This window comes from Lynx canadensis, chromosome B1, assembly GCF_007474595.2.
Source record: "Lynx canadensis isolate LIC74 chromosome B1, mLynCan4.pri.v2, whole genome shotgun sequence".
Lineage (NCBI taxonomy): Eukaryota > Metazoa > Chordata > Mammalia > Carnivora > Felidae > Lynx > Lynx canadensis.
Window position 1 is genome coordinate 166,663,429 of NC_044306.2, and position 16,619 is coordinate 166,680,047.

The 16,619-nt window shown below is 36.3% G+C and overlaps 1 protein-coding gene across 1 annotated transcript in view; it reads left to right on the forward strand.

Annotated features, from left to right (window-relative positions):
* GABRA4 (gamma-aminobutyric acid type A receptor subunit alpha4) overlaps nucleotides 1-16,619 on the forward strand; it is a 67,196-nt gene that overhangs the window by 16,816 nt on the left and 33,761 nt on the right. The window contains exons 3-8 of the mRNA XM_030313933.1: nucleotides 51-118; nucleotides 1,118-1,338; nucleotides 1,513-1,595; nucleotides 4,139-4,282; nucleotides 5,030-5,182; nucleotides 11,482-11,741. Coding sequence (XP_030169793.1) covers nucleotides 51-118; nucleotides 1,118-1,338; nucleotides 1,513-1,595; nucleotides 4,139-4,282; nucleotides 5,030-5,182; nucleotides 11,482-11,741 — 929 coding nt within the window. The remainder of the gene's footprint in view (nucleotides 1-50; nucleotides 119-1,117; nucleotides 1,339-1,512; nucleotides 1,596-4,138; nucleotides 4,283-5,029; nucleotides 5,183-11,481; nucleotides 11,742-16,619) is intronic.

Consider the following 16,619-nt stretch of genomic DNA (forward strand, 5'->3'; position numbering starts at 1 on the left):
CTATAATATTGATATTTTTTTTTCACTCCTATTTACTTCATACCTACTAGGTCCTGTTACAGAAGTAAAAACTGACATATATGTCACCAGCTTTGGACCTGTTTCTGATGTGGAAATGGTAGGTATTTAGGAAACTTCATGTACTTTTTCTCTTTTGAAGAAAACATGCAGAAGAGAGGGCAAATGATATTTATCTTGTTAATCGCACACAGCTAGAAAGTCAAAGAGCCTCCTAATTAGACTTAAAGGTTTATAAGGATAAGACATTGAATTTACATTTCAGCTCTAATATTTGAGTATTTTTTGGTTTGGAGTTATTCTCAACAAAGAAAAAAAAAACCTTACTATTACTTGTGTCAGTGGCACAACCTTTTATGTAGTGATTTTTTCCCTTAGAAAATTATTGAAGTGGAGAAAATTGATGAGTGTAATTAGTTTTTGTATAAAACTATATTGTGGTCCTAACTGCATTTAGTACTCCATGTTGGCCCAACTGCTCACAACTTGCCCCCCACCCCATGCCTTCTCTTCCTGCCTCTTTCTCATGCTTAAAGAGGTTAGAACACCAAACACTGGTCAGGATGAATTCATCTATTCAGTTGTGCCCTCTAATATTAAATATATGTAGTTTAAAGGTTAAAGGACCTACTTTACCTTTTTTCCTTGGCCTTAGGCTCCTCGGCTAATTTTAATAAATTTTGTGAATATAAAATTGCTTTTTACATATTTTACTTGTCTTAGAGATGCCTACAATTTTATGATTAATAATACAATGATATTTGTTACACTTTTACTAATTTTGCTACCTGGTCTAAAGCACAACTGTAATTACTTTGTGCTGGTAGTTTTATTAAATTATAGTAATTAGTCTTGAATGATTCATGTGTATGGTAATTTATTTACCTGATGAAGTAGAAGATTAAGGTATCAAGATGGACACAACATGCTTTAATTGCTGAGAATCATTTAGCTCCATTGATGTAAGAACATTTCTGCTCCTATTAATTTAGTTTTTATTTGGGTAGTTTTTTTTTTATGAGTGGGATAGAGGCTAGAATTTAATGCATATTTATGTGTAGTCATCTGTGATTTGAATGTCACAAACTAATTTCCCTAGGAATACACAATGGATGTGTTCTTCAGACAGACGTGGATTGACAAAAGACTAAAATATGATGGCCCCATTGAAATTTTGAGATTGAACAATATGATGGTAACAAAAGTATGGACACCTGATACTTTCTTCAGGAATGGAAAGAAATCTGTTTCACATAATATGACAGCTCCAAACAAGCTTTTTAGAATTATGAGAAATGGCACTATTTTATACACAATGAGGTAGTCAATTTTTTCTTTTTCCTTCTTTCCTTTTTATGTTTTCTTCCATTTTTTCTTCCTTCTCTCTCTCCCTTCTTCTGTCCTTCCTTCCTTCTTTTCATCCTTCTCGTTTTAGGTGTCTAAAAAATCATTTTTAAAGTGAGAGTTAATTTTAATCGCATTTTTCCATCATAGACTCACCATAAGTGCGGAGTGTCCCATGAGATTGGTGGATTTCCCCATGGATGGTCATGCATGCCCTTTGAAATTTGGAAGTTGTAAGTTACAATAAAAGTATTGTTAGAATTTATTAATATCTAACGCAAGCTGATATTTATATATGTGCACAATTTCCCATAATCCATAAATCATTGTTCATGACAATAACTGTCCAAGATTTGACTTTTAGGAGACTCTATTTTACCTAATATATTTAAATAAAGAAGTAAAAACAGCCCCTTTTCCAAAAACCAAAAATCAATTTGGACAGATAGCCCGGGTAAACTGACTCATAAATAATAGGTTGGTGGTCAGTGGTGAAATTAAGGACTTCTGAACTCCATGTGTTGGTGGTGTAACAAAGAAAGTACAAAGGATTTTTTGGGGGGGGGAGAGGGAGTAATTTAACATCGTCTGTTACAAGCAGAATTCTTTATGGCAGATTTGAAAAAAGGTCAGAGCGGTTTCAGGTCTTCTTGAAATGACCAGGTTAAAATAATATCAGCAGCACTGTTAGAACCAAAGTGGCTGAAGCATGATGAAAGCATCATAAGAGATATGGTCTGATATGTAGACAGATCCAGATCATGTAGCATCTTATAGACCACATTAAGGATTAGATTCTATTGTAAATGCTACAGAAAGACTTTGGAAGGTTTTACTAGGGGATTTGGCATTCTTTAACATTTTACAATTTCATTTCAGCTTTTCTATGGAGAATGGATTGTAGGGAGACTAGAGTAGAAGCAGAGAAGAGTGGGAGGCTATTGCTTTAGTACCATCAAAGATGGCAGTGGCTTAGACAAGGACGGTACTAGAGGAGAAGCTATGAAGTAGATGATTTGCAAATATTTTGTGGAGGTGAAGGCAAGAAGGTGAAATGAATGGGTAGTAAAGAATATGGAATCCCTTCCCCCAAGCTCCCTTTACCTGAGATGGTGGAAAAATGAGATTGCTTCTTCTAATGTGTGCCTCAAATATTTGATTCACTCAGAATCTACCAAAAACAGGTGCTGGCTTTTATTATTGCTTTGGATTCTTAGTGCACTGATTGTGAAACCGTTGCCTGCTCTTACCATTGTGTGTAACTTAATGAGAACTGGCATTCACCATTCTTTGACAACCCCTAGTAATCACAGTGTTTGGTGAGCTAGGTTAAAGCTAGAGAGCGATTTACTCGCTGACCAGTGACTTAATGAGAGAAAATTAAAGACACATAGACAGAAAGGGCGATCTCACTGGGGCATAATTAAAATCCATCTGTACTGTAATAATTTAAATTACCCTACAGATCGTTCTTATCTATGGGAAGTTCCTTCCCGCCCATCCACCTCTGCTGCCCATCGAGAAGCACTCTTCGGAGTGACTTGAACATAGTTGGCACCAGTCAGGGTTTGTACTAGGTAAAGAAATCACTCCTTGGAAGTTGGTTTGTTGGGTTGGGAATTAGAAAGAGACATTTTTTTTATCGCTTTCACCCATTTTGCCCACGCCCCCACTTCCTGTCTCAAGTATTGAGTCATTAAGAGGAAGGTTATTCCACCACGTTAGGATAGCCAAGAGAAGAATACCCGATTTAAAATATCATGGGCAGGAACATAGCATTCAGGGTCTTTTAAATGTATGATGAAGCATGAATATACTTTAGGCGAGAAATGTTGACACATGACTCTATACTGCTAAATGACAACACAAGCCTCCTAGTTTGTTTTGAGAAGCTGTTTGTAAAAATAATCTCCCTAGGTATCAACTCTTGTGGAATCAAACTTTCACTGAGGACCTACTGTGCTGTAGTCACTTTAGGAAGGTTTGTGGAGGGAACCGATTCATCTTGGTTCTTTTGAACTTATTTGTGTGTGAGCCAAGCTATCTGTTATGGGTAGACTGGTCAGCAAGCAGCTGGTTTCCATTTGAGTTGAACACCAAATAATAGGAAATGGGCTTAAATTGCCTCTGGGAGGGATTTGTTGAAGATGGAAAGGAAAATGTCCTGATTGTAAGAGTTTAAAGGTAGTGGAACTGGTTGTGTAATGATATTCCCTGGAGAGCTCCACAAACAGCAGAGCCAGTTGTCACTGCCGAATTGTTCCCAGAAGGCACGGGGACTGCCCAGAGGCAGTGTGGAATAGGTGACCCCTGGAGAGCTCTCCCAACAGTAGGGTTTGTTTTTGTTTTTGTTGTATTATTATAGGCGGCATCTGGTACATTTCTAATTGGCAGAGTTGCCGTAGGATGGAAGGAGTCAGTGTTGGTCAAGCCCTGGAAGTGAGTGAGAATGGAAAGAAGTACTTTTTGGGGGGAGGGGTATTATTTCCGCTTTTCAACTGCTTCTCCTATTAGTATGGAAACACATCCAAGTGCCTCTCCTCCAATTTTAATCTCTCCTCCAATTCTGGACATAAGAGCAAGAAACATGCTGAGTTGCAAGACGGTTTATTTAATCTCTACAGTTTTCTAAGTCTTAAACGTGTTTTAATAAATCATGATTATTGTTTACTTTTATTCCATCTTTCTTGAACATGTGTAATATTCTTAAATGTTGACCATCAGTGCTGATGGGAAAGGACCACTGACTTTAATCACATTCTGGGCTCTCATTCAGATGCATATCCGAAGAGTGAGATGATTTATACATGGACAAAAGGTCCTGAGAAATCAGTGGAAGTTCCAAAGGAGTCTTCCAGCTTAGTCCAATATGACTTGATTGGGCAAACTGTGTCAAGTGAAACTATCAAGTCCATTACGGGTGAGATGTTTAATAATTAAAATCAATATGCTACTTGGCATTCATTCTCGAGCCTGCAAGTGGGACTGAAAACAGATTCTGGGATTTGAGTCTTCTGAATCCTGGGCTTCAGAGTCTGAGAATAAGTCTACCGCTTCCTAAGTAACTTTCTTAATTGTTGCTTTCAGATGTAATATTAAAAGTACTTATCAACAGCCATTAGAAATCTTACAGTTTGTTTCCCTTATTAGCTTGTCTAAATGCCCATTAGATATACCTGAACTCAGGGATGTTAACTATGGTTCTATGTTATATGTTTCTCTTTGTATTTTTCTTTATATATATATAACATTTAGAAATATAGCTCTTTCTGAAAACTAAGGCAGTATTTTCAAATGTGTGTGTGTTTCCATTTTTTTTCCTACTGACTTTCCATAAAAGTTCGGTCTAAATTCTGCTCTTAGAAAATGCTGAAATTGAATGGTAATTGCTTTTGCAGTACTGGACCTTTAAAATAGACAGCGCTGCAAGAATTTTTTAAAAGTTATAGCTTAATGTATTAAATGGCTTCATCACTGTATAGAACAATAATTGTGTTCAGGGTCATTTTCCCCATAGTTAGGAACTATATATTTCTCAGTTTGCTTGCTATGCACAACAGATAATTCTTTGTCTAAAATGCTCTTTTTAGGCTGAAATATGATTATGAAGTTATTGACTAATTGCCTGCATAACCAATAATACATTTTCCTCATGTTTTATTTGTAGGTGAATATATTGTTATGACAGTTTACTTCCACCTGAGACGGAAGATGGGTTACTTTATGATTCAGACATATATTCCGTGTATTATGACAGTGATTCTTTCTCAAGTTTCATTCTGGATAAACAAGGAATCAGTTCCAGCTAGGACTGTGTTTGGTAATTGAGATTCATTTTCTTGGGTATTTTTTGTTCACATTATATTTTGATCACGATTCATGGGAATAGCTCGTAGACATAATTTTTTTTCTAAGAAAATATTAAACGGTAATATATCAAGCTGTATTCAGAAAAGAATCACATAAGCTTTCCATTTTTCCCAGCCAAGACGAATAAGGCTTGAGGGGATATGGACAGTCTATCCCTTCCTTTGGGGCCCCATCAGATTTCTCTTATTAAGACCCGGCAGATGAAGACCAAGTGTGAAACTGGATATGATTTCACTTTTGGTGACATTCTTGGGCTCCTACCTTAATGTTGTGTAATTGAATTAAAATCATATCTAGGTGTTAAAATGAAATGCACTGGGAACTTACAATAAAACAAATAAAAGTCATGGCTGAATAAATATGAAAGCCTTAGAAAAATTTGCCTTTTAATGAAGAGGAACAAAATGCAAGTGGTTTAAATGAATTGAGTTGGATGGTATTATACGCCTAGTTTATTAGCTTATTGTTATATTCTAGTTAAATCTTTTTTTCTGAACACACGATATTTTCTTCTTTTCATTTTTATAGTGGCTTTCTATATATCATATTCTAAGCTATATGAGGTCCAGAACACATCAGTTTTAAATTTTATAGCTCTTCATAAGTCTTCTACATATCAGTCATGCTTTTAAATAATATAATTAGTTATAATGGTATTTATGTAACTTAACAAATTTCTCTATTCTTTTTCTATTGATTGTGAGTAGCACAAGCATTCAGTAGCAGGATAAGAAAGAAAATGTTCCCAGTTGCTCTGGACTGGAGGTATAGTCCTCACAAGAGATGTCAATCTCCCTTTGCTTTTTCTAGTTACTAGGATTAAAGCCATAGGAGAATATTCCTTATCATACAAGAGCTGAGGGGATGGATGCTGGTGAGAAGAAACTGGGGGAAGTAGGAGCTTCTCATCTCACTTCTCCATCCTTATAGAGAACTCATAAGGTGTCTTAGTGTCCTCAGTGCACGTGAATGTGAGGACATTTTCCACAGACACTGCACCCACCCTCCTTTAGTCTTAGGTTTACTCAAGAACCCTACTGGGGAAACCACTGCATAAGGTCAATCCTGGGGGCAGGGTATGACCCCAGGAGGGTAGTGAGCAGGTATCATGGCACTGCCTTCTTCATAGAGTTGCAAAGGTTCAGTTAAAGAATAAATCCATGTTGCAAGTGTTGAATAAATTTTACCTATTAAAAACGTATGTAAAAATGAAACAGAAAATAACAAATCTAAGCTTCGCACCATAACAGATTGGGGTTTGAAACTGGAATCTGGCACTTATTTTCTCCATCCATATACATATCCATGCTAATACATCTCTCTTTCACAGACTAGTGAGGATGTGGATTTATGTGCGGTCCTCATCACAGGGCATATGGTGCACTTAGTACGTATTAGTTACTCTCTCTCATACTTCTCTGACAGAGAGGAGATTTACTTTGTTGTGACTTGATTTCCTTGATTTTTAGTTGCTTTTTCAAGAGGACATATATTGTTCTGTTGTGTAATTCCAGGCACTCTGCTAAGTCCTTTATGCTCATTATCTCATTTAGTGCCCATACTAATCTTGGGTGTTTCCATGTCATGTTGAGTCAGCCTGACTGGGCAGGAAGTACCTGCTGAGGCTGAGCATCAGACCAAAGTTCTTTAACTTTCCCTGGCACCAATAATATCAATATTGCAGGAACTATTTCATTGGTAATAAAAGTAAAATCACTTATTTTTATCATCTTTTCTCTGTGGTCTTAAAGAACACCTAGAACAGAAAATACTGACCCATCATTTGTGCATCTGATGAAGGTATAATAGTATCTTAATACAGATTCTGCAGCCAAGGTTCTAACCACTAGGTCTGCCACTGATTTGCTGACAAACCGTCAGTGAGTTGCTTCTGCTCTTTTCCGCAAGTGTTACAACAGGACACATGGTTGTACCTACTTCACAGGGTTGCTATGAGGATTAAATAAATTAATTTGGATAGAGCACTTGAAGGAATGCCTATCACACAATGCATTTTATTTCAATGTTGATTATTATAAGTCTACCCTGCCACCTACCTCATTTGAGACCACCACTTGATACTATAATTAAAGCTTCTCTGTAGTTTATGTTTATTGTGATTGCTTGATAAGCTTTGGGTGCTTTTTTGGTTCAACACAAACTGGTAGCCACTGTCTCACTTGTCCCCAAATAATGGAAATCGCCAGTGGTGCGGAGAAGGATAACATTGATTACAGCTGTAGCCACCCAACATTTCCTACAGATTTCTTGATAACGCAGACACTGTGAGGAAATTAAGTAGCATGTAGTAAGGATAAGATGTGCCATCTTGTGTAACCTTCACAATAGCTCAGCAAGGTAGGTGTTATTAATTTTTCATGGAGAAGCAAAAGAACTCAGAGAAATCAAGAAACTTGTATAAAGTCACCTACTTATAAGTGATGGACCCAGGACAGTTTCTGTCTAACGTTGAGAACTCTGCCATTTCTACTCTGTCATTCTGTCTTCACAGGAAGTATGATGTGGGCACTTGTGGAGTATTCCAGAGCTACTGAGTGAGATTGTATGGATGTGTGCTGAAGATAATTTGTGGGTAGCTTTTTCCATTTGAACTGTGACATTTGCCTGTCTTGAGCTTATGTGCCGAGATGTTGGTTTTGATTGACCAGGGAAATTATGCACAATAATGAAGTCTTGAAATGTCTAAGATGTGTCAGGATGGTAGTTATTAAATTGTTCATTGAGGCCCTGAGATGGTATTTTCCTAAGGAAGTTAAGTTTAAAGTGTTTGGGGGATCATTGGCAATCTATTTCATATGAGATTCAAGTAAAAAATCCATTCTGGATTAATATTTTTTCCCCTAATTTTCATTTCCCTCTTCATTCAGGGAGAGAATTTGCTGGGTCAGAGATATCACTGGAAATCATGCAAAAACAGACTCCCCTTCAAAAAAATTAGTGTAACTATGAGAAGCAGAGTGTTCTACATTCTCTCCAAAGGCCTTCTATCTGCAAAGTTGCATGCCTTTAAGTCTTCTAATTATTCCAGTATAGTAAAATGTTAAACCAGAGTAAATGCCAGCTGGCATGTCTAAATCATTACTAGTTCATTTTCTTGGAGTGGCCGGCCAAAAATTTACTCTTGTGCACAGTCTTAGCCCACTCTTCCATGTCCTCTCCCAGCTCCCGGGCCAGCCAATATGGTACATATTCAGCATTATAAAAGCAGGTACTGGCATCAATACTTGAATGTGTCAAAAAAAATCCTGTGGTTGTTGAAGTGTTTTGAGGGTAGATGCCAGCAAAGCCATTTAGAGCAGATGCAATGTCTTCGTAGACGCAGAGGAAGCATGGCTTCTTATCCAAAGGGTTGGCTTCTGTTTGCAATTCTTTTAGTATTTATTGAACCAAATGCTCTGTCTAAAAACAGCTGTAATAAGCACATTCCTGTCATGCTAGTGCTTTCTTTAAATTTGATCACCAGGCAGACAGAATTTTTTAATGTCTAAAGAAAAGGATGGCAACTTCAAACACTTAGCCAATTGTTTATGCAGGCTACCTTTCCTAACTTTGCCAATAGTCAGGAAAGATGAACCATAGTATCATATATCCTTCAAGGGCTATTCTACAAACTTTAAAACTAAATTGACTCAAATCAGTGAAAAAGGAATGGAAAGTGGCCACATATCCAGGATTTTTTGCATTTATGTCCCTAGCATAATTTAACATCTTCATGAAACTGGGGATTTATCCTCCTTAATGATCAGAAAGTAATTTTGGGGTTCATGGGTTATTAATTGCATTAATATCCTACTTACTTACATTAACAAAGGAATTTCTTTCTATGATATCAGGAGAAGACAAAGACCATTACTTGAGGTCTGAGGGAGAAATTGTTCTAGTACAAGAAACAAATGTTCAAAGCAACATGGGAAATCCCAAATTGCTTATAGTTGGGTTTGAGTTTTCCTTTTTTGTTATCACCTGCTCTGTGGAATTTCCTGAGTTCTGAGTAGTATTCTTATTTAGGCTGCACTGTTCATGTTTTATTCCCAAGTGTTTGCAGCATAGTTTTTAGAAGGGGAAGTAAGGAAGTTGTAGAACATTTTTGAATTCTTAATAGACCATTAAACTTAAATTTTTATGAATAAGAAGAAAAAATTTGATTTATTTTCAAACTATGTAGCTAAAATTTTTTAAATTAATTTACATTTCATAGGCAGCATGGGAAAGCTGCCATTTTTTCTGAGATTCAAAATGGAGGTCTAAAAGTTCTAAGGTCTCTTTCTGAAATGAAGTCCAATAAATTCCCAATACTCCATTTTCTAGCTATTTTCATATCTCCTTATTTCACCAAGCATACATTTTAAAATCTGTTTTAGACAAATAAAACTCTAAAAAAAATCACCATTATTTTTTTAAAAGGGAATACAACCAAATCCTCAAATTTCTTTCTCTGTTTATGGAATATTTTTAAAAGATCTGTAGTTTATATACTACAAGTAGCTTTAACTTTTTTATGTTCTAAAATTGACAATTAAGAGGGGACTAGAGAAAAAAATGGGTTGGTGAGGAGGTGAAAAAATGAGTTTTTATTTTTTATGCATTCGTCATGTATCTAGCACTATATGAGGTATGGTCTGTCCTGAAGAAATGTTAGATATTTATGCCCTCAAGGAGCCTACACTAAATCAAGTTGTGGAAACAGGCTTACATACATGGAATAATTAGGGAACAAGGAAGAATATAATTAAATGCTGAGTTGAGGAGACAATATAATTTCTCCCTAAGCTCAAATATTATTATTCCTTTACTGCATGGGGCTCACTTTTTCTTCAGTTTGACATGTATTATTTGGCTTTCAACTAAGGATTGACATGGATTGGAATATATAGTTTAGGTGTCTCCATCATCATCATTATCATCATCATCATCATCATCATCATCATCATCACTATCTTCCTCCTCCTCATCCCCCGACATCTGGGTGTGTCAATTCATGAGCTATCCTGAGCATTATATAGAATGGGTTTAAATGGATATAGTAAATTCTCACAGAAATTTCCAAGCTTAACTAGATAACATAGATTAAATATACAGATAGACAAAGATGCAGAGAGTCAACTATTAGCATCTTTAAATAATGCATTTCTCTATAGTTCTCGTGGCAAGTGGAATTTTTATACTGAGAATGGGGACTAACCTTTTTTTAGGTTGAGGAGAAGGCTTCCCTGGAAATGATATGCTTTGGAAGCCTGTTGATGAAAGAGAAGTACTTCTATTCCTGTTGCAAAGATTTTCCTGCCTACCACGAACTGATGCATGGTAGATGTCCAATATTTAAAACAAAATTATTCTAGAAATCAATTTTTTCAGAAATCTACATGTACTGCCTTTTATAAATTAAGCTCTTTCACAACTAGATTATTGTTATTTTATTATTATCTTAATTCAATAGGTAATATTCACTTAAGGATTGTAAATATCTATAATTCATGCTTTCTCTGGTAATGATTCTCAATAGCAATGGGCCATACCTATCCCAGAAATTTTGATGGTCCAAATTACAATGCTATCAACTTCTCACTTCTGGTTGAGAATTGAATACTTCAGTAAGTCACACATCCTGTTAGATGGATGTGTTGACTTTCTCAGGTATGTTGGCTCAGATACTAATACCAATCCAATATATGACAGGTGCCTTATATATTTGTAATCTTTATAGCAACCCCAAAAGGTAAGTATCAAATGAAGCCCAGTGAGTTTTCCTTACTTAATCCAGGTGGCACTGAGCCAATGATTAATATAGAGGCAGGATTTTAGTTATATCTGTGTCTTACTCAAAAACCTGTGCTGGAGCACCTGGGTGGCTTAGTCATTTAACCATCCGACTTTGGCTCAGGTCATGATCTCACCGTTCGTGAGTTCAAGCCCCACATCGGGCTCTGTGCTGACAGCTCAGAGCGTGGAGCCTGCTTCAGATTCTGTGTCTCCCTCTCTCTGCCCCTTCCCTGCCCACGCTCTGTCTCTCAAAAAATAAACAAAACATTTAAAAAATTAACAAAAAAACCTGTGCTAATTTCACTGAACCACTAGGATTCAAATCTTCCACTAAAGATGGTTTGGTTTGAGATATTGAAAAATTTGTAACCCCTACCCCACCAAATCCCTAGGTTTGTTGGTTTGTTGGTTTGGTTTCATAGAAGTAATGGTAAAGTATTTTGTCTCTTTGCTCTTTTGCTTTTGAAGGGATAACCACAGTCCTCACCATGACCACACTGAGCATCAGTGCCCGGCATTCTTTGCCCAAAGTGTCCTATGCTACTGCCATGGATTGGTTTATAGCTGTCTGCTTTGCTTTTGTATTTTCCGCACTTATTGAGTTTGCTGCTGTCAATTATTTTACCAATATTCAAATGGAAAAAGCCAAAAGGAAGTCATCAAAAGCCCCCCAGGAGATCCCGGCTGCTCCAGTGCTGAGAGAAAAGCATCCTGAAACACCTCTACAGGTATTTGACTTAATATCCTTCAGTTTAAGATTTCAACTTTTTGGGCAGATTTGCATTGCCAGGGGAAAAACTGAGAATTTGAAAATCCCAATAACAATTTGTGAGTTATTTAAAGTCTGGAAAAATATAAAAGGATAATTGTAAATTTCAACTTTAACACGGTGATTAGTGGCCTAAAAATGAAACAGATTTGGACGAGCTAGATTTACGTGGAGCTAGTTGTTTGTAACTTGCTGCCAGAATTAAAAAAGATTTTTGACAGGCAAAATCTTAGGTATACTCTTAAGAGGAACCTATGGATATCTTTGAGTGGGTTGACAAAGCATTTTGGTAGAGTTCATTGAACAAAATAAAGCAGTGGTTCTTAACATGATCCCACATTAGCACTATCCCATGGGGCTGGATGGGGCCTGTGCCCTTGTATTAAACAAGAAAATAAAACCAATAAACAAAACACCCATAGTTGTAGTCGATGTACGCCAAAGACTGAGAATTCTTATCCTAAGGGAACAGACCTAAAAGGATGTAAAAACCTAAGAGCTACTGTAATTTGCATTGAGCACATTAGTGATTCTGCAATAAAAAATTCAACCACAAGTAATGGTTTAAAACTCTTTTGCCCAAATCACAGTATATATAATGATCGACTTTATTGTGTGTAGATAATAACTTATTCCCTGTATTTGTTAAATCATTCATTAATTCCTTCATTTTCTAACTCCAGCAAATACACGTTCATTGCCAACCACGTGACACTCTGTTTTGGTCTGAGAATCAACAGTGTAGGTAACCCCCCTCCTAAACAAATATCCAGCTCTATGGAGCTTATATTTAAGTGTGTAGAATGAGGAGAGGGAGACAGATGGTTTAAAATCATCTGCATAAATAGGGGCACCTGGGTGGTTCAGTTGGTTAAGCATCAGACTTCTGCCTAGGTCACAATCTCTCTCAGTTCTCTTGCGGTCCATGAGTTCAAGCCCTGCCTCCGGGCTCTGTGCTGACAGCTCAGAGCCTAGAGCCTGCTTCGGGTTCTGCCTACCTCTCTCCCTGCCCTTCCCCCGCTCACTCTTTGTCCTTCTCTGTCTCTCAAACATGAATAAATGTTAAAACTTTAAAAAACATGCGCATGTTAGATGCCGACAGTGCTGTGATAGTGCAGAAGCACCTAAGAGGAAGGAAGCGCTGCCGCATTGTGAGAGGGCTGGGGTGCCATTCAGAATACAAGTGGTCGGGGGAAGTCTTCTGCGGGAAGGTGCGTGGGGGGGGGGGTGGCATGCAGGTGGTCGGGGAAGTCCTCCGCGGACACAGCGGTAGAACAAATCAGGTTCCATGCTCGCTCTAGCAGGGATTAACTGGTGAAGTGTCAACAACCTATAGCTCCTACGAGCTCCAGGCACTGGTTCTCTAAGAATAACACGTGAGCAGGTAGGAAAATTATTGCCCTTTCCATTAAGTCCATTTGAATTGACTTAATTTACATTTTCCTCTAGAGTAAACCATTTCGAAAAATTTTCAAAATCATTAGAATGGATTTTGTACACTGTATTCAGTTAAAAAAAAAAACTGATTATCTGCCGTTTTAGCCCTTTCCCATTACCCACGGGTAGATTTATGCCCTCTCTGACTTTTATTGTGATTTTAGTTGTTTTGCTCTCTTGTAGGCCTTGGTAGAAAAATTCTATTTACTATTTCTTTCAAAAAAAAGTTAAGTCTTGGATATTTGTTTATGTATGTATGTATTCATTTATTTAACTGTTTCTGTGTTCTAATTGTTGATTCATGATTTATTTTATTTCCATCTTTTTGTAGGTTAATTGTGTTACTCTTTTCTAGTTTTTTGGTTAATTCTTAGTAATTTGTTTTCACTGTTTCTTCTTTAATAATAGTTTCCTTTATTGCAATGAGCTATATTGCATACACCCTTATCCATAGTTAATAACTTTTGATATATATTACCATAATTATTTGCAAAATATTCTACAATTACACGATTGTTTTTCTCTATGATATTTGGAAGATAAAATTTCCAAAGTGGAATTGGTTTATTTATTTAGCTCCACTGTCCATTTCTAGTTGTATCACATTGTGTTCAGAAATGTTACCTGTATAAATGTAGATGTTATCATACTTCCATTGTGTTCTGTATTATGTTAAAAACTTATAAATGTTTGATGGCAATTTGAAAGAAGTTGATTTTTAGTTATTAAATCAATTTTACTTAAAACATTATTATTTCATTTGTCTAACAAATCACCTCTTGTCTTCTTGATTTTTCAAATACCAAGAAAGACACAAAAAATTCTCCCACTAATATGAGCCTGTGTCAAATTTTTTTTTTTTTTTTGCATTTTAACTTTTTTTGTTTTATACACTTTGATACCCTGATATTCAACATGTAAAGATTCATATCTGCTCTATTTTCATATCTGTATATATATTTAATTGTAAAATAACCTTTTTTTGGTCCCATATAATACCTTTTCCCTTGAATTCTATTTGGTCTGATTTTTATATTTTTTGAATTCTTTCTTAATATTAGCTTTTGTTATATATCTTTCTCACAAAATTTCTTAGTGTTTATTTTTTCATGTACTTTGGAAGCTATATATATCTTTATATCACTAGTGGTTAATTTTAAGTATTGAAACAAGATATTTCTACTAATGATTTTCTAATAATGTTGGAAGCGTAAATCATTCTGACTGTCCCATGTAGCTGCTAACCTCCCCCAACCCCAGGATTGCTCAAGTCCAGAGATTCTGGATTTGGAGACATATTTTATATACATATTTTTTCTATTTGTGATGAGTTGGCATAGTTCTTTTCATTTTTGCAAAGTGAACTTGCCCTAGTGCTATAATGGAATGTTATCAACACTTAAAAGTACCACTTTTTTTTTTTAATTTTTTTTTTTCAACGTTTATTTATTTTTGGAACAGAGAGAGACAGAGCATGAACGGGGGAGGGGCAGAGAGAGAGGGAGACACAGAATCGGAAACAGGCTCCAGGCTCTGAGCCATCAGCCCAGAGCCTGACGCGGGGCTCAAACTCACGGACCGCGAGATCGTGACCTGGCTGAAGTCGGACGCTTAACCGACTGCGCCACCCCGGCGCCCCTAAAAGTACCACTTAATCAGAATCAAGTTATTTTGCAGAATTTCCAAAGGTGGGAAGAGAACCAATAATCTTCTATTTGTTCCCTTAAATATATCACTTGGTTGGAGTAGTTGCCATTGTCAGTAAATGCTTGGTTGAGCACATGCAATTGGCTAAGTCCACTCTGATTCAGTAACTCCTCTTGGCAGGCTGGGCCACAACCTGTGTACAAATGACATACCCAGAGTCAAGAATTCATAGTATTTAAAGGTTGGGAAGGAAATCTGGTCAAAATATGCATCGTAGGCTTCCGGTCCTCTACAATATGTGATTGTTTGTGTATGATAACCCATATCTCCACAGCAGTTTACTTGACGAATATCTGTGTTCCAAAGACAGTGATTAATGGGTTAGCCCATCCTCCTAACTCCAGATTGCTGCCAGAGCATAGCTGACGTTGCAGTGTCAGTTGTCATTGAATGGCTTTAGTATCAAGTTCAACTTTGAAGGTTGAAAACACATTAAAATTGAGAGAAGGAGAGTGTGAGGAACAGAGAGAGAGAGAGAGAGAGAGAGAGAGGGAGAATAAAATTTAGGAGGAGAAAGAATATCTTAAGAGTAACATTTTAAAATATGTTATTGGAAGGAAATATTCTAAAAATATATAAGGTTTGGATTTTCAGTAGAAATTCTAATCAGACAGCTGAAATTTGCTTATTCAAATATGTATTCCAGCTTGTGTGACTGTTTACTTATTTGAATGAAGCTGCCTTTGTTTAAAATATGCTTAAACCCCTTATTTGGAATTGCCCTCAGAGACTACATGACATTTGGTAATTCTGTCTTTGGGTAAGGTCACTAGTGGTTTGATTCATTGTCACTATATGTGTCCTATGGCCAGTTAATGGCCTAGCAGAGGTGTATGGTGACCACTTCTATTCTTTGGGAATTGGAAAGCGTATGGTTTATGGAATATTCATGAAGCAAGGAGAAAAGGCCGATTGGCAGAATCCAAGGGCAGCTATGGGCAGCTTGAATATGTCTTTGGGCATCTCAAGAGGCAAAGCAGCTGTTATGATTCTCTTACCTTAATTCTGCCTTTGATTCTGTCCTTCCAGTATTTGAGTTGATCTTCACTGTTGTGGTTGTACCCTTTCATATCCTCACTACTTCTTAGAGTATCTACTCTCTTACTGATGCAGGTGATTTGGATTAATAGGATGGTTTAGAGAATAACTATAAAAGGAGAAGATTTCTCAAAATCATATTTTAAAAACTCATTTGAAAATATATCCTGTAGTCCTTGTTCAGTTAGAAAGTATGCATTTATGAGTATATGTGGTATCTTGTGAAAAACATCCAATGATATAATGACTAAAATTACTTTGGCTTTTAAATTGTGTCAGGTACTATGTGATAGGCTTTACATGTGTTACTTCATTTCAAGATCATGATAACTGTTTTACAAATGAAGAAACTGAGGCTTGCAATTGTTAGGTGATGTAGTCAAGAAATGGTAAACCAATATTTAGATTAATTCAGCTGCATCTGAATGTAAAACTTGTTCTCTTTTATTAAAACTCTGTTTTGTACTATTTAATTTATGATATACTTATGAATAATAGTCATTAGAATGTATATATTATACACACGCATAAAATGATCAGCCCAATAATCTTTTGTTCATATTTCTATGAATAAATAACAATGGCAAAATATTCTGAATGGTTTTTACATGTCAGTGACAAGAACTTTTACAGACATTGTATACATAACTTAATT